The sequence below is a fragment of the Musa acuminata genome, chromosome BXJ1-10 (assembly GCF_036884655.1).
Source record: "Musa acuminata AAA Group cultivar baxijiao chromosome BXJ1-10, Cavendish_Baxijiao_AAA, whole genome shotgun sequence".
Taxonomy (NCBI): Eukaryota; Viridiplantae; Streptophyta; class Magnoliopsida; order Zingiberales; family Musaceae; genus Musa; species Musa acuminata.
Window position 1 is genome coordinate 35,351,911 of NC_088336.1, and position 18,109 is coordinate 35,370,019.

The 18,109-nt window shown below is 37.6% G+C and overlaps 3 protein-coding genes across 5 annotated transcripts; all 3 read right to left on the reverse strand.

The window, feature by feature from the left end:
- Positions 1-457: 457 nt before the first annotated feature.
- On the reverse strand, positions 458-886 carry LOC103970013 (auxin-responsive protein SAUR72-like). Its single transcript, XM_009383638.2, has 2 exons — positions 599-886; positions 458-490 (listed from the first exon to the last, which is right to left on the reverse strand). Exons 1-2 carry the CDS (start codon positions 884-886, stop codon positions 458-460), a joined length of 321 nt encoding a protein of 106 aa, XP_009381913.1.
- Positions 887-2,527: 1,641 nt separating this feature from the next.
- Positions 2,528-10,821, reverse strand: LOC103969705 (protein FAR1-RELATED SEQUENCE 5). 3 transcript variants are annotated; one of them, XR_670609.3, is made up of 6 exons: positions 10,414-10,821; positions 9,147-9,249; positions 3,547-5,421; positions 3,414-3,473; positions 3,040-3,151; positions 2,528-2,905 (listed from the first exon to the last, which is right to left on the reverse strand). XR_670609.3 is itself a non-coding variant. In XM_009383335.3 (5 exons), exons 1-4 carry the CDS (start codon positions 10,485-10,487, stop codon positions 3,065-3,067), a joined length of 2,139 nt encoding a protein of 712 aa, XP_009381610.2. In that variant the 5' UTR covers positions 10,488-10,820; the 3' UTR covers positions 2,528-2,905; positions 3,040-3,064. The 3 variants fall into 3 exon arrangements, 2 of the variants coding, with proteins under 2 accessions (XP_009381610.2, XP_009381611.2); XM_009383335.3 differs by lacking the exon at positions 3,414-3,473 and having other exon boundaries at positions 10,414-10,820; XM_009383336.3 differs by lacking the exon at positions 2,528-2,905 and having other exon boundaries at positions 3,414-3,480.
- A 2,277-nt stretch (positions 10,822-13,098) lies between these two features.
- LOC135595099 (protein TIFY 10a-like) lies at positions 13,099-13,822 on the reverse strand. Its single transcript, XM_065085620.1, has 3 exons — positions 13,605-13,822; positions 13,462-13,519; positions 13,099-13,384 (listed from the first exon to the last, which is right to left on the reverse strand). The coding sequence occupies exons 1-3, from the start codon at positions 13,792-13,794 to the stop codon at positions 13,261-13,263; spliced, it is 372 nt and encodes a 123-aa protein (XP_064941692.1). The 5' UTR covers positions 13,795-13,822; the 3' UTR covers positions 13,099-13,260.
- Between the last annotated feature and the right edge of the window lie 4,287 nt (positions 13,823-18,109).

The window sequence follows — 18,109 nt, forward strand, 5'->3', positions numbered from 1 at the left end:
AATTAAGAAACATATTTTGGGATGTCAAATAGTTGTTTTATGATAACATATTTTTGTAGGAATTAAGTTAGATTTCCAATCCAAGATTAAATTAAATTTTATACCTTCTCACGAGTATACTTTGATTTGACCCTTCTTTGGTAAGAGAATTTGTATTTACGTTTGGGTGTTTGATGAACTCTTTGGAAGGGTGCCTTTGCGAGATTAAACCCTTTTCAAAATAATAAAAATAAATTAACGTTATAATAAAATTAATAAGAATATCTTTCATTCATAAAAAAAAAAAAAGTAAATTTCCAAGAACATAAAACATTTAGAACTATTGGACAAATAATTGTGACAAACTTAAAATATCTAAACACTATATATATATATATATATACACACACATCTTTGTTCTTCTATTACAACAGCTCTTCACATTTCAAAGTGTTCAGTTTATAGTGAGCGACTGAACTCACAAGAAGGAGATCACTTCCTCACCTGAAAACTGCATCCAGGAAGCTCAAGAACAATCATAATTCTTACAAAGACTGATACAGACAACTTAGCTGTCGGAGATCAACACAAGGCAACGCAGAGATCAAGAGGAGCATGCCTTGTGAATCTGACGAGAGTTCTTCCCATGCATCCACCGCTCGAAGCTGCCGGCATCACATGGAATCCTCAGGATGCCGGGATTGCGGAATCCGAACTCCTCAGCCGATACGTAGAGCAGCTCCAACATCTTTGCGTCTCCCAGCATGGTGAGATGGATCACGAAACGCTTGGAGTCGTCCCCGAGGCCGACGATCACCGGAACGTAGCCGCGGGGGGCCGAAACAGGCTCCTCCTTTCCATGTCCGTGGCGGAGGAGTCTTCTCAGCTTGCTCATTCTTGATCCCATGATCAGCTTAGGGTGAGGCTGTGTTTGTCGACGTCCTTTTTTTGTACAGATGGGCTTGGAATGCAGCGATTCAATATGATGATGTCGATGGGGAGGGGAGAGTGCTTGATGATTCCATGTTGGTCTGTGTAAACACGACACCGTGATGTTGATGGGAGCAATTGATTGCTCTCTACCTGTCGACGTCTACTTGGTGGTGTTGCAGGAGATGAAATCTAATTAGAGCTACAGATGATAACCATTATGCTTCTTCCTAGAGAGCACGTGATGTGCTAATCTGGTCCATAAATTTCCAGTGCAGATGATGATGATGACAATAAATTTAGCTGTTCATGGGGCATTAGCATTTGCTTGCCTGCTTGCTTGTTGGTCCCGTCATCCGTTATGAGATCCACAAAATTCTTCTTGCTGTCAAAATTCTTTATAGTAGCGAATGAAATGTCTCTCGAGTCAAATATCCATCCCATCAGGCCAAAAGGAGGACTCAATAAAGATTAATCTTGTTTTGTTATATTTAAGGCCTTCAATGTAGCTTTAATATCTGTTTGGGGGGGGGGGGGGGGGGGGGGGGGTAAAAGATGATGGAACAATCCAATCCAATCCAATTCCAATCCAAAGATTTTTTTTTTAAGATATTAAGTGAAAACAAACAAACAAAAATTAATTCAAACACAATATTTATATGGTTTGATTATAGATTAAAATTTTCAGTATGTGAGAACAATATAAGTTTTTCTATGTTATTATAACCCAAACATAAATATTCTAATATAAAAAACTTTTTATGCTATTATAGCCCAAACATAAATATTCTAATATAAATCCCTTTGTGTCTCCTCTCCTCCTACATAAGTCTTAAAAAATAATTTTCTTTCTTATTCTCTCATCCATCCTCTCTCTCTCTCTCTCTCTCTCTGGATCTGTTGAGAAACTTTGAATGTGCTTAGAATATTTTCACATAAGCAAGCTTTAAAGCAAGAAAGTATTCATAGAATAATGAAACTCTGATTAATTGTATTTTTTTTGTTTTTAAACTTCAAAAGCTTCGTAAATCTAAAAATACAAAATATATTATTTGCACCCATGATGTAATCAATGTTCCTATCTATCTACATTCTATCCAAAAGTTGTGTTCTTTATCAGGCACACATTTGGTTATATATAACAAAAACAAAAACAAAAACAACAACAACAACAACAACAACAACAACAACATAAATAAATATGCAAAATTAAGTCAGCTGTCAAAAGACGAAGCAATAATTGGGTATTGCAAAAATGCAAATCCTCTCCACAGGCTTGCAAATAAATAAATGCACAACACATGTTCATAGAATTGCCAATGCCCCCCACCATGTGATGTTCTGCTGGGACCAATGTGATGTTGATCTCATGTCTTATTGCTTGTTGTATCTCACTATCTTGGTCGAGGACAGAGGCCAACAACCTTTTATGATTCACTATTAAAAGAATTCAAGAATCACCTGAAGAGATGATCCAGAAATGATGACAAATTCTTGAGTTGAATGAAAATGAGATCATGTGAACGTGCAAACTTGTATGATGAGACGAAGAGCACATGATGACTAATGCTCTTCAAAAATTACATGTATTAATGGGAAAAATAGGCTGTCCATGCACTTCAATTAACTGGGTTATTTACCTCATATAACAACAAGAACTATAATTTCCCGGGTATATTTACTGAACATACAACTGACTAAGATGCGATACATCCCATGATGTCGAAATATATACTACACATTCAGCACTAACTAAGATTATTCTTATGATTGGATACAGAACTATAATCTAACTAGCATATGCAAACAAACAAAGAGCATCAAATGTCCACCAAACAGAAGCACCCATCAGACCTAGGGCCGCATTATCCTCCCTCGATGAGACCTAGAAAAGGTTGATTGGCATAAAGAACTACCCTCATTGGTTAGATATGAAGCTGATAACCTTCCATATATAACCACAATCACTTGATGCCTTCATTTAGCAATAGAATGCCTGCAAATGGAAAATCACAAGATTAAATCATTGCATATAGTGTGGAAAAAATTGAAGTCCTCGTGTGGCTTTGACAGAGCATGAACATATGTTTTTCGACGGTTTAAAATAACTTAAAAAGTAGCTGCACATACCTCATCATCAATCCGGTGTTGAGAATTATACCCGGTTGTTGTTGCTGAAGTGGTTAAACTGCAAACTACCATAAACTGGTTCATGTGAACGCGCATTCGGAGTTGTATATCCCTGCAAGGCATTCAGATAAATGATTTAATATTATATTGCAAATATCCTAAAGTTCAATTTTTATTGTACAAGAAACATGCTCAGCAATTGTATTGTGTAGATATTGTCGACTGCTTTCTGTATTTAACCGCAGACTACATGAACATTACCTGAGATACCAAACTACTTACACATTCTATCCAACTTGGCAAAAAGATCTAGTTATAATTGAGGCCACAAAAAAAAAAAAGCCTTAAGAAGCATAGATTCACATGAACATTACCTAACTTAACTGAGTGTTCCCATGAAATGACAGCTGATGAGAATCAGAAGCACGATATTCCTGTATCCTATTGGACTGTTATAATAAGTTTTGCCAAATGTTAAATAGCCAACAACACATGAAGCAATATTACCTCACTAATTTGAGCTGCTGCATGAGAGCCCTGATTATGAGCATATGAAGATAAATGCACATGTGCTGAAGTTGTTATGGGAGACTTAGGGTCAACATCAACAATAATTCCTCCAGGCTCTGACCCTGTATCAGACTTGGCATTCCTTCTCCACCTCTTCAAGAAATATCGTTCAGGCAGCTCTTTAATATTTCTAACATCAAGGACCTTTATCACATGACCACATTGAACCCCAACAAATTCAAATTTCTTGCAACTGCAGGCAACAGAATAATCACTCGAGTCAAGTCTAACAAAATACTCTTTAGGTTTTTCACCAACAGTGATTTTATAATCTGATATAGTCCCAACCTCACCATAGCTGTACAGCATGCAATCCATGAATACCTCAAACTCCTTACGAAACATTTCAAAAACTGCAGGAGTATACAAAGTAGCAGCTTGCTTTAACATTTTTGAAGGAGGTATTCTTGGAAAACTTTGGCTTGCATGAAAATCAGCTTGGAGTTCAGCATACCTATGGTCATCCACCACCCTCTCATAGTGTTTAAAAAAGGATGAAAGATCTAGTTGTGATGTCAAGTACTTCTTCAGCAAACTACTAAAGTTCTCATTCTGCAGCGTGCTTTTCATATCAACACAAAGTGTTTGACGGCTGTATACGAGCGCCCATTTCTCCCTTTCTTCGAAAAGCTTTGCCAGCCATTCGTTGTTCCTAAGATCATACTTTTCTAACATTTCTTGCCAGGCTGGTAATAATTCTTCCTCATCCTCGTAGTCATAAACACACCTAGCAAAATCCTTAGCAAAAGTTTTTGAACTTTGGAACACATGATTGAGATGCTTAATAGCATTTTGATAGACTTGCCACACACAAAGATGGTGACTGGTACCTGGCCAAACTGCATCTAGTGCATGACTTATTGATGTAGACTGGTCTGTCAAGATAGTCTTTGGTTGTCTTCCACGCATTGCAATCTTAAAAGTATCAAACAACCACTTGAAGGACTCTATAGTTTCATCATACAGAAGTGCTGCACCAAATGTAACAATTTGCTTGTGGTGATTCACGCCAAGGAAAGGTGCAAATGGCCTACCATATCCATTTACTCTGTAAGTTGTATCTAGACAAACTACATCGCCGAAGAAGTTGAAGTCCAACATAGACTTTGCATCTGCCCAGAAAAAATTGGTCAATCTATCATCTTCATCTATTTGTGTGGAATGAAAAAAGGACGGATCATTAAGTTGCATGCTTTGTAGGTACTTTAAAACAGCTTCTGCATCTCCCATCTGCATAGTCTTCATACGTTTCGAGCGAAGACCCATTCTGTAATCCATGGGAAGATATCTGACATTTTGAGAGCCTGAAACTTGTCTGCCTGTTAGGTGGTTAGCTGACTTTGGAGTGGTTCCTGAATCATCAGATAAATCTACTGCTTCAACAGTTTGAACTTCAGTCAGTATCCTTTGAGACCTTAGCATGTGCATGGCTGAAGGAGGTGCAGGCTGATGATTATGGTCTGCCACAAATTCAGTAACATGATATGTACCACTAGGTGTAAGTTTAATGGTCAAGCGTGCAGGGCAACCAATTCTAGTTTCCGGACGTGGTTTCTTTACTTCCTTAGCTCCCTTTTTGTCCTTACGAAATCCTTCTCGTGAGCAAACAAGTGTTCTCGATCTAGTAATTTTGTCTGCTGATTTATCTATCCAACCTTTTCGTACACTAAATCCTACCATCCCCGCATATCTATTGTAAAATTCATATGCCTTGTCTTCATTTTCGAATTCCATATCAATTTCTGGTACCATATTTGAGTTCGCTAGGTCCTTCATTGGAACGTTGTAGTCAATTACCTTTCTCTGTTTCCCCTGTTTAACCAAACTCCAGCATTAAGGTACACAACAAGTCAAAAGAAAAGGCAGACACAAGAAAGTCACAAATATTTATCCAAGACATAATGACATGCACATCGATAACCATCAAATGCAAGCATGCCTAATAAAATAATTGTCAAAATATATTGATAGGTTCCAGAGAATAAATTGACTCCAGATTATACTAACCTTGACTGAAATAAATATGCTAAAAGAACATACTGAAATTTGAAAACTTTAATTAGTAGCAATAGTAATACAATATGAGTGAGATTGGAGGTGATTAAGAACGACGATGCATCACAAGGAAATGTTCAAGTACACAATGCTAAGATGGCGGCAGGAATGAGATAAAAAAACTGAAAAGAATAATATAAGTGGAAGGATTCAATGACCACATGGCCCTCATACTAGCAATTGGGAATTATGACTTGGTTGTTGTAATTGTTGTTTTATACACAAAAGCTATACCATCTGTATGAAAGTCATTGTCGCAAGGAAAATAAAATAATAAGAATAGGAAAGGAAAATTGACACTCATGGTCAGGGATCACCATATCGAGCTGTACCACCTGGTACGAGAGATACGTATCGGTCCGACAAGGGACCAATACATGAACCGTCCTCTATCATGTGGTACCCATTACATGACCCTGTATCGAGCGATACGGGATCTGTACCAATCGGTAACGATCGAAATCCGACCATTATCGACCTGTACTGATCAGAAATGATCAGATTTCGATCGTTACTGATCAAGGGCTCAAATTGCCTTATTTCAAATGGTTAATTTGACCGTTTGAACCATAGGAAAGGGTTTTTAAACCCTTTCTTCCCTCCTCTTTCAGCCCATTTCACTCTCTCAAACTCTTCAACTCTCTCAAATTTTTTGTCACTCATATCTCTCTCTTATTCTCACATTTTCGTTCTCTTAAACTCACCCGGTCAGAAAACATAGCAGTAACGTTGACAGTCGTGCCTCGACCGATGATGGCAACGACGTCGAAGAGTTGATGGTCCCGTCTATACAGTTTGAGGGTGATGCATAAATCGAGGAGCGATATTTTACACATGCCACTCAAGATTCAGATCATAGAGCTTGATGAGGTATTAGTCAAGTTGATACACGAAAGGGGAAGGGGAAGAGGAAGATAGTTGATGATTTTAAGCAGATGCGATAGAGCCTACATAATATACATAGAGCGAAGCTCATTGTATTCACAATCGTCATATTATGGAGAATCTTACAGCCAACGACAGTACAATGATAATTAGTCATACTTCTCAGAGTAGCAGTATGATGATCGATCTTACAATATGGAGCAGTAGATTAGTGGCAAAAGTAGAAGTTTCGACATTCTCCATACTCCGCACCAATACATGCCACAATCATCCTTGCCTCAGGAGTCGTCTCAGATATATGTGATTTATGACAATTAGACTATGACCATCACTACATTGATGCACCAATGACATATGATATATCAATATACCATGTCATGGAATCATTTTCAGGATTGGGTTCGACAAACATATCAAATTAATAAATAGATACATAGGATTGAGGGCCCCAATCCATTGCCCATGAAGTTCCATCATTCTTTTTGGTAATAGAACTAGGTATATCCATCAATTGATTACTTGATTCATTTGAATCTTAAAGTTGAAGTTGTTAAAAAAATAATCTAATAATTCAAATCATTTCTTTATAGATATTTTAATATTAATTGAAGGAATGTTCGAAACGTATCACAAAACTATTCCTCAAAGCCCAAAAAAGATGTCACTATTCTTTCATAATTTAGATTATTTTTGCTAAAATTATAATAAATTTATATTTATTTCTAACTTAAAAATTATAATCTATTTTTTTTATTTAAAAAAAATTTTGGAGCTATTTTCAATAATTTTACTGTACTGTCGGTACGCCCAAGCATACCGACATATCATACGCCGATACACCTATGTATATGTTGTATCGATAGCTAGTTGGCATACCGGCACAGATTGAGATGAACTTTGCTCATGGTAAATATTTCCAAAACATGCAATAATTAGTTGCATATTGATGTTGATATATCCTTAATTAAACCTTAACCATGTTCATTTATTTGCATGGACATAATCATAAAATGCAAAAAGACCGAAAGTTCCATAATTCAAATTAACCTATCCAAATGATCAATGACAATTCTAAGTGTAAATGCCACAATAGGTCCTAAACCAATTCAAGATCATATAAACCTTTTATCCGATTTACTATTGACATATATGCATGAAAAAAGAAATCTAGTTTTACAAAGATAAGGAAATTAAGTTAATATAAAACCTACATTCAAATGGATGGTGGGAACAAGAACCATTATTACAGGAGAGGAGGTGGAAGAAAAGCTCAACTGGTCAGGCCAATATACTAATAGGAAAATATAATCTCACTCATCTCTGTGTTTTGCCCAACTATTCTTGTCTTTACAAATATAATTTGCCCTTCTTAATTGCTAATAGTTGACAATATAAATTCATCACTTAAATCTAGTTTCTTGAATGCTTTCACATCACAAAGTTATATTGCTGAAAAGCCAGTACCATAATCTCAATCTTTTTCGAATGGAGCATTGCTTGGTCTAAGCCAGCCCTCTGAAGCATCATTGAATGATTTGAGGTAATTGAAAGATAATTCCCTCATACTAAATTTCATAACTAAAGTTATTTGTTTACCATGAATCAGAATGATTTCTTAACAGCTCAAGCACAACTTATTATGGGTCAGAAAAAATCTTAATGATTGCCTCCTAATTAAATAAAGCAAAACTTAAAATGTCTTCATGACATTTTATATTGGCAAGAGGTAAAGAAGCTCTTTCCAGTCAGATAAAGCTTAAAAATAAGTTCTGAATCCAATTAACTATTACTTAAACTTGATGGTCTTTCTTAGAAGAAACTTAAAATGTATCTATCTGTAAATTTATGCAAAAAAAAAAAAAAAAAACTCTTCTATTTGATTGCAGGTTGCATAATATATGTATATTGAAACAAATCTATTCCGTGACTACAACCAACGACAGATAGGAAAGGACATCAATTTCCACATGAATTATATATTCCCAGAAGCAAGTAAAAGAAAACATGCCACCAGATTCACAAGCAGATTTGTAACTCCACAAGCACACTCAGATTATCACAAGGCAACAACATCCACCTGAATAATGCATATAAAATAATTTTCCGAGCAGGATGTATGATCATGTATAGAATTACTCAGGTTTTATGGGGCATGCAGGGTAATATTATTATCATCAAAGGACCAGATAAGTATGCGTATCAGCATAAGCTTGAAGTAGATCATTAAAAGAAACAAAGGTGGCGTTCTCCTCTCCTAGGAGATTGCACCACATCTGGATTCTCACTGCTTTCTCACCTGAAAACTAGCTTTCACTTGGCTGGCTATGAATTGGAACACATGATGTTTATCTAGTTGTCCAACAAGCATAGGATCTAAAAGACATAAAAGTTGTTCCATGCCTTTGCTGACAATACATAGATTCTGACAAATGGCACTGTATAAATACTAAATACACATGTAAAATGCACGTCAGATACAATCAATTAGAATAGGTAAAATAAAATATCAACTGTTTCCAACAGATACAACAAGATAATGAAAATTCAGAACAACATTATCACTGTAGACAATTTTGGAGCAAGTTTAAGCATTATACCTTTCTCCATGCAATTCCACAAGCATTACATAAAGTTCGACGTCCCTCTGGGCCACTACGCATGTGGCATGTCAATTTTGCACTGATGCCACAGTTAAGGCATCTGGAAATGTAAAAAAGGCTGATCAATCATCAGTTCAAGACCATAATATATTTTTTATCATGTATAAGGTGCCTGGCTAACCAACTTCCTAAAACAATAAAAAGAAGATCCAATAGATAAATCCAGCAACCTGAGATGACAAACAGTGCTGAATTAAAATAGCATATAAATGTTGAGTGAAGCCTGATAAAAGATAAAAACTGATATAAACGTTGTTTGCAAATAGGGTAATATTGCTGAACATTTTACCAGGGAATGCACTTTCTTGCGTTCTTACCTCCACATTGTGTACATGGATGAGGAAATCTGAGATGCTCCTATAAGGATCAAGAATGCCCGGACAATATGTTCTGCATAGCCAAGGGTTTGGACTACTACAAATGACACAAGGCCGAAGACAGCTCTATCCATGGTCAAAAGATGTTAGAGAGCTCCTACTAGCAAACAAGGGCTGACTCCAAGTTTATTGTAATGTTTTTTTTGTTTTTGAAGTCTAAAACAGCAGATCTTATAAAAGAAAAAAGGGTGATGGTGTGGGGTTAGAATAGCATCTTATACATAGGAAAAAGCTTTTAGGTGCTTAAAAATAAAAGACATGAAGCTTCCACAAATACAAGGTCTGATGAGGACCGATATATGCAGCCTCAACCTAAGTAACAAGGCTTGCCCTCTAGGTTCTTTAGAATAGCATCTTATACATAGGGAAAAGGTTTTAGGTGCTTAAAAATAAAAGGGTGAACTTGGTACATGAAGCTTCCACAAATACGGGGTCTGATGAAGACCAACATATGCAATAGGAACAAGGTTCACCCTCTCGGTTCTTTTAAAAGTAAATCCAAAATGTAACATCTTCGATGAGATTCTAGGTTACTCTACCTGTAAAGAAGCCAGAATTGAGGTATTTCCACGGCTCCTCCTAGGGGTATCATTTTATGTGCAATTAATTTCATTCATGCTTTTTGATTTTATAAAGCCAGATGCCAAGTCATATCCAAACAGACCAAAAGAAAAAAAAAAAAAAAAAAAAAAAGGTATACAGTTTTAAGAGATTCATTACACGATACACTCTGACGGGAAAAGGATAATATGATACACCTCTGAGTTCCTCCAAGCACAGTTCAATGACTACAGACCAAGAAAAGAGGAAGTAAGACATGGTCTCACCTGATGGGTCCCTCCACCAAATCCTCGCCATTGCTGGGGAGGACCTCCAGGTCCTTATCCTGCTCGACCGGCATCCCGAAACAGCAACGGTAGGCGCCTCCAATGCCTACGGTGGGAATCAGAAGTCAGTGCTCCACCGTCCCATCCAGCGGTTTGGATCCTGGCCTACTTCTCTCGCATTATCTCACGGCAACGCCGGCCAAGAGGGATTTCTTTGCCAGCCGAATTATGGAAGCAATCCGAAACCCGTAAACTTCAATCAAGACGACGATCTACAGGAAGACCGGTATGGAAGAAGATTACCGCTGGAGAAGTTCTTGGGTTTAGGGTTTCGAACGAGTTAGGGTTTGTTACACCCGGTTGGGCCGGCGGGGAAGAAGCGAAAAAGGAGATCAGCTGCAAGTCGGCGTTTAACAAGGCGTGATGAAGTCATCGTGGCGTCGTGATTCCGCCCCCAATTTGGACTTTGGTTTTCATTTCAGTAATTTTGACTAATTTTCTATAGCAACCAAAAGATCCATTTCTATAGGATAATTTTCTTATTAATTTACTAAGTCTAAATCATAATCACTGATTTAATATGTCTAAGTCATATTGATTAGTATACTAATTATGTTCTAATATACGATTTAATAGTCTAAATCATGTTCTAATATACTTTTTCATCATTTTCACCTCATCCGAACCTTTTCAAACAATAAACTCTACTTCTCGTTCTTAAGCAAGTCTTTTTTTTTTTTTTTAAGTTCAAGGTTTTGATTCTTAGAGACTAGATGCAGTCTTGAAAGTCAAGAGTTAAAGAATCAAAGAGAGTCTTAGTCTCTCTCTGATCAATTTTGATTTAATAGAGATTAACGAGATAAATTAAAATAGAGTCTTAGTCCCTTTGATAAGTCCTCTCAATCAAGCTATTCTAGAATCTGACCTTTGACTTTGACCACTATAAACCTTATAAGAGGGTCTTATATAATGAAGAACTTATGGCCCATGGTTTTCTTTGGGGTGTTGTATTATCTTTATTCCCTTGGAATGTCATATTTTAACTCCTTTTGGAATATATCACAAAGCCCTACTTGGATCTAGTTCTTAAGACTTCCCAACTCCTTCATCCTGATCTTATACTCTAGATTGTGGCTAGAGTCAATTGCCCTCTTCAGATTGATGAGGTTACCTTCTCTAGCTCAAGAGATAAGTTTAGTAGAGTTTATATTATGTTAGAATTTTTAATACAAAAAATTTTAGTCGAGGAAGGAGAAGCAGACTTCTCAGCTGTGAACAAATGGAAAAGCACACCAATGCATCATTCAAGGAGTATTTTTAAGTTTCATCAATTGTTTTAGATATAAATTAAAAAAAAAAAAAAATAGAGTGCTTTAAGGTCCTATCCTTTGTTGATGGAAGCTTTGACTTCCGAAACCCTTCCCACCTCCTAGTTTTACTAGGAAGTTAAGAGTACTCCTTTATTGACTTTAAGAATTTTCATCTTAATTCTTAGTTCCTAGGATAAACACTTTATTATGTGGTTCTTATGATTGAGTCGAAATAATATCATTCATCATAATCATAGGGCTAACATATTATCTATGTGCAAGAAGATGATTGTCATCGACTATGATTATTTTTAATATATCAGAGATTTAATTTGAGAAACATAAATTATATTGTCATTGATTGTGATAGTTGCATTGGGGATGTTATCATTCACGGTGATATAGGAATTGACTATGCAACGATGGATCAACGATAAGCCTCATCTCATATAAGGTTAATTACAAATTACTCTATTTAGTTACATCTTTTTAGTATCTCGATCCTTAAACTTAACAAATTTATACTTAAATCTTTATAATTATGAAAGTAAAATATCTAGCTTCATTTACCTTAATACAATTAGTTTTTATTGATGAAAGCCGGTAAGAGGTGAGTTTCGCTTTGCATCTACCTCAACATGGACACACTTATCGAACAATTCTCACCTCTCGTCTGTAGTCCCAGCGACGTCATCGTCTACCGATACATGTTAGAATGTTGAAATTATCTTTTTCTTCATTGTTTTCATGCTTTCGTCGGTAAACCGATGATGTTACGATAAATGAAGTCGGATATTTCACTTTCATAATTATAGAAATTTCAATATAAATTTTTTAAATTTAATAAAAAAATCTAACTAAAAAAATAATCTATAATTAATCCTCTCAATACTTAAACATGATAAGAGGACCAACTTTCACAATATTTGGATCAAAACATATTCACACGATTTTGATTTTTTTTTTTGTTCTCCTTTTGTCAAAGAAGCGAACTGTACTGCACTTCTTCTTCTTCATGCCAGCCATCATGATCGCCGTAGCGCAGAGGTTTTTTTTGCTCGAATCTGTAGGACTCCAAATCCCATCAGCCTCGACAATCCAATCCAATCCAATCCAATCCAATCCTATCTAATGAAGTGATTTTTCTCTTAAAAGAAGATTGGCTGTGAGTGACCGACACGCGAACTCTCCCAAGCATTGTCGGCAACAAAAACAAGACACTGTGAAATGGAGCGTTCCAACTTCTTCTTCTTCACTCTAAAGCAGCACTAATTTGCACCCGAATTCTTCTTTTGTTTCTTTGTCACTGCTATCAACATTACTTCTTCCTGTGCTGAAATCATCCACTCATCATACCATATATTGTCACAGTTCATTACGTCAGATTCTGCACTCCCATGCCCATTCATTTTTCACAATTATTCATCCAAAATATTACCATCATCAACCTCTAATCAAATTCAGACGTAGGTGGAATCAAACCCGAGTATACGTATATATATAGTATACTCGTTAAGGAACCGGAAACACCGGAAGGCTACACATGAAGAAAAGTGCTTCCTGCCTCCGGAACTCGTCGACCCAAGCTGAGCCACGGCTGGTCTTCCTCCGTCTTCGCCACCTCCGAGCCGCCATGGACTTGGTATGGTGCCTTGCCCATCCTAAAAGTTCCAACAAGACAACCATGAGTCGGAGATCATTCGAACGCAAATCCACATCACGAGCAAAAAGTACGAACCGATCCTTCCTCTTCTCCAGGAATCGATGGAGGGAGTTCCTTCTCGCTATGGGCATATCTATCATCAACGAGAGAAAGATGGATGAGCATGATCCAAGGCGACAGCATACCATGGCCAAGAGCATGCAAACGGTGGCAATCACCAGAAGAATTATTGGCTTGGGGTTGCAGTGTCATCAAGTTGCAAGTGGTGTCTTTACTTGCCATCAGCATCAGATCCTTGGCTCTGTCCGCCGGAATATTGTCGAAAACCACCACCTTTCCGCCGTAGAAGACCGTAAACTGGTCCTTCCGTTTCTCCCTGGAGTGGTAGTTGTTGGGCTGATGGCCCATATTCAGCCCATGTGGGCTTTATCAGCCCACAGCTCACACCCCCTCTTAACCTAACCCTAATTAAGATTAGGGGGTATGGTGGCTGCGTTTTAGAGGCAGATTAAAGCTATAAAAAGGCAGCAACGAGGCAGATCTTTGCAGCGACGAGATTCCAAAGAGAATAAATGAGAACACTGCTAAATGATTGTGAACAGTCTCTCTGCGTTGTCCTTGTCTTCTTCCCTTTCTTTCTCTTCCTCTTCTGCCTTGTTCTCCTTCTTCTCTTTGGAATCTCGTCGTTGCAAAGATCTGCCTCGTTGCTACCTTTTTATAGCTTTAATCTACCTCTAAAACGCAGCCACCACACCCCCCTAATCTTAATTAGGGTTAGGTTAAGAGGGGGTGTGAGCTGTGGGCTGATAAAGCCCACATGGGCTGAATATGGGCCATCAGCCCAACAACCTCCCCCTTCAGCCCATAAGGGAGGCTGTCCCATGACTCCTCAATGTGAAGCCATACCGACCAATTGTCGGCATATCTCCTGTCTTTCTGTTGTTAAAATGTCTTCTATTCGTGTTGCTCTTGGTATTGCTGCTAGCCAGGACTTGGAGGTTGAGCAGTTAGATGTGAAGACAGCTTTCCTTCATGGTGATTTGGAGGAGGAAATTTATATGGAGCAACCAGAATGCTTCAAAGTCAAAGGTAAAGATAATTTTGTCTACAAGTTGAAGAAGAGCTTGTATGGGCTAAAGCAAGCTCCAAGACAGTGGTACAGAAAGTTTGATTCATTTATGACAGAAAATGGATACAAAAGAACGGCTTCAGATTATTGTGTGTACATCAAATGGTTTGATGAGAATTTTATTATTCTCTTACTTTATGTTGATGACATACTTATTCTTGGAAAAGATATGTCTAAAATTGACAGGTTGAAGAAGGAACTGGTGAGTCTTTTGCAATGAAGGACATGGGGCCAGCAAAGCAAATACTAGGCATGCAGATTTCTCGTGATAGGAAAAACAAGAAGATTTGGTTGTCACAGGAGAAATACATCGAGAATGTATTGGAAAGATTTAGTATGAGCAATGCTAAGCCAGTTGGTTCTCCTCTTGCAGGTCACTTCAAGTTGTGCTCAGAACAGAGTCCGTCAAGTGATGAGGAGAAGGAGAAAATGCAAAAGGTTCCTTATGCTTCAGTAGTTGGAAGTTTAATGTATGCAATGGTATGTACGAGGCCGGACATCGCATATGCAGTGGGTGTTACTAGCAGATTTCTTGCAAATCCAGGCAAAGAGCACTGGGCAGCAGTGAAGTGGATTTTTAGATATCTCAGAGGGAGCTCTAAGGTTTGTTTAAGCTTTGGAGGTGGACCACCTGCGTTAACAGGTTACACAGATGCAGATATGGCAAGAGATATAGATACGAGGAAGTCTACTTCAGGTTATGTACTTACTTTTGCAGGGGGAGCTGTGTCATGGCAATCCAGGTTACAAAGGTGTATTGCTCTCTCCACCACAGAAGCAGAATATATTGTTGCTACAGAGGTATGCAAAGAAATGTTATGGATGAAAGAATTCTTACAAGAATTGGGGCTGAAACAGGAAAATTATGTGATGCATTGTGACAGCCAGAGTGCCATCCATTTGTGTAAGAACCCAATGTTTCATTCCAAGTCAAAGCATATAGATGTCAGATACCACTGGATTCGAAATGTATTTGAAGAGAAGCAGTTGCAGCTTCAGAAAATTCATACAGATGACAACGGAGTAGACATGTTGACGAAGACCTTAACAAAAGAAAGACAGGAGATATGCCGACAGTTGGTCGATATGGCTTCACATTGAGGAGTCATGGGACAGCCTCCCTTATGGGCTGAAGGGGGAGGTTGTTGAGCTGATGGCCCATATTCAGCCCATGTGGGCTTTATCAGCCCACAGCTCACACCCCCTCTTAACCTAACCCTAATTAAGATTAGGGGGGTGTGGTGGCTGCGTTTTAGAGGCAGATTAAAGCTATAAAAAGGCAGCAACGAGGCAGATCTTTGCAGCGACGAGATTCCAAAGAGAAGAAGGAGAACAAGGCAGAAGAGGAAGAGAAAGAAAGGGAAGAAGACAAGGACAACGCAGAGAGACTGTTCACAATCATCTAGCAGTGTTCTCATCTCAGGTTAGATCAAATCTACAGTAGGCTCTTGCTGTGATTACTTGGGAGGTTTTAGATATTGTGGGCAGTAACATGATCCTTGTATCCCAGTTATTCTCTTGTGGTTGTTGCTTGGGTTTTGGGCAAGAGATTGAGATTTGTATATTCATTATTCTCATAGTGGATTATCTCTAGTTTGCCCCGTGGTTTTTACCCTTCACATTGAAGGGGTTTTCCACGTATATCTTGGTGTTCTGTTTGATTGTGTTTCCATTTTATTCCGCTGCGTATTTTGGTCTTCTAGTATTTGTTCCTATACAAAGATTATTCCTGTTTATATCCCCATCAGACATAAGAAGCTAAAGCTAGATAAAGGAAATGTATTGCAGATATTTGATTCTGGAGGTAGAATGACTTGGTGTTCGTAGCCATGTTAGATTCCTCCTTTGTTAGAATGGAGTTTTCAGCATGGCGATGGTGATTCTTTCCTGAGACATCAACCCCAGGTTCGAAGCTGAGGGTGTTGGGCACCAGTGAATTCTCTGAAATGATTTGTATTGGAATCATAGGAATTAAGAAAACCACTGAAAGAAGAGCAGAAACAGTCAATCTAGTAGGAGAGGAAAAATGAGATATATATATGTAGTAGGAATCGGACCTTTAGCTTGTTGGCGAAGTGCAAGCTCACCACGGTTGCCATTCTTCTTCTTCTTCAAGTATTGGCTCAAGAGTCTACATGTGAGTGAGAAGTGGGATGTCTTCCCCACTGACCTCTCTCCTCTCTGCACCATCTTCTCTCCTTCCCTTGTCTCTTCCGTCTACTCGTCTGTCTCCCTTTTATGTTTCCCTCCTTGTTCTGCAACAGTACGCTGGTCTCTCTGAATCACCTCAATGATGTGTCGTTCTCCCTTCCCAGAATCTTTTGTTCTGTAGCTCGTGTTGGGTTGTGATAGGTGAGAAACTTGGGAGAGAAAGAGGGTAAGACTAAGAATGATTCGGAAACCAAACCACATGTTGTCTTCTGTTTCCTTATTTTCCAGTGGTGAAAGGAAGCCAGCGGAGGAGGACAGATTAAAAGAAAACATGTTGCCTGTCATCTCGATAGACAAAATCCACCTTGAAAACAACCCATCACTATAAACATAGAATCAAAAAGTCTATCCACATTCAATGTGCATGATTAATCATTGCATCAAACACTGTCATGCCCTATAGTATTATAGTTCTTCTATGAACCACATGAAAAATATCTGCCTTCATCACCATTGGGACTTTTGGATAGCTTACTTAGATGGCCAATTCTAAAGCATGACTAACACATCAATCAAAGAATAACTTCTTTTTGTTAGTCTTAATCATGATCGTCAAAAAGAAGAATAACACTGATCTTCTTTTTGAAAAAAGAAAGCGACCCGAATAGAGGAAAAATATTTTTTAAAATTTCTAGAATGAATCCGAGTACAAGGAGGAGTCTTTGTGGAAAAGAAAATCATGATAATTAAAGTTTGATTCTTCTATAAAATTTTTATGTATTTCTAGGTTTTTACGAGGAAAATAAGATGTAAAAAATATTTGAAGTACTTGGGTGTTTAGAAATATGTTCACCGAGGTTTCTAAAGAAGAGAAGAGAAAAAAATGTAAATTCTTCATAATTTATGTGAGAGGATGGATAAGAAGATCGTACATAGATGAGATAACTCAAGGATCTTGTAATCGATCTCACATAATAAGAAAATTAATTTTCTCCATTGACATAAGTGGAAAGTTAACGGATCACATTAATCTTATATCATTTTTCTCGTATATTCTCAGTTGTTTATCTCTATAATTTCGTTTGGCTAAGTTCTTTTCTCCCTCCAACTTAAGCAATCTTACGTTCAGAAACTTTCAAATAGCTTCAAAGTAATGTAGGAAATTGAATCATCCTGCAGCAATTGTTGCCTTTGCTGCTAATGCTCGGTCAACGATCTTTTAGCCAAAGGTTGGGGATCGTTCTCCCATTATCGTTAAAGAAAGAAGAGAAATGGTATGGAACATTAATTTAATTGGGAATTGCATGGCTATCGGTCAAAGCTAGTGAAGTCTTTTTCTTCTTCCTTCAATGTTAAGAAACAGCAAGCAATCATCTATTGCCGTTGACATATGTGAGGGTTGTTGAATTTATGGCTTCATTTATATCAAAAAATATATATATA

Excerpts from the sequence above, each read along its gene's own strand:
- LOC103970013 (XM_009383638.2), bottom strand. The coding sequence starts at position 886 with ATGGGATCAAGAATGAGCAAGCTGAGAAGACTCCTCCGCCACGGACAT. Across the intron at positions 491-598 it reads ACTCTCGTCAGATTCACAAG|TTTTCAGGTGAGGAAGTGAT; the intron begins GCATGCTCCTCT and ends TCCTGGATGCAG.
- LOC103969705 (XM_009383335.3), bottom strand. The coding sequence starts at position 10,487 with ATGCCGGTCGAGCAGGATAAGGACCTGGAGGTCCTCCCCAGCAATGGC. Across the intron at positions 9,250-10,413 it reads TTGGTGGAGGGACCCATCAG|ATGCCTTAACTGTGGCATCA; the intron begins GTGAGACCATGT and ends TTACATTTCCAG. Across the intron at positions 5,422-9,146 it reads GTGGAATTGCATGGAGAAAG|GGGAAACAGAGAAAGGTAAT; the intron begins GTATAATGCTTA and ends TTGGTTAAACAG.
- LOC135595099 (XM_065085620.1), bottom strand. The coding sequence starts at position 13,794 with ATGGGCCATCAGCCCAACAACTACCACTCCAGGGAGAAACGGAAGGAC. Across the intron at positions 13,520-13,604 it reads CCAAGCCAATAATTCTTCTG|ATATGCCCATAGCGAGAAGG; the intron begins GTGATTGCCACC and ends CGTTGATGATAG. Across the intron at positions 13,385-13,461 it reads CTGGAGAAGAGGAAGGATCG|GATGGGCAAGGCACCATACC; the intron begins GTTCGTACTTTT and ends TGGAACTTTTAG.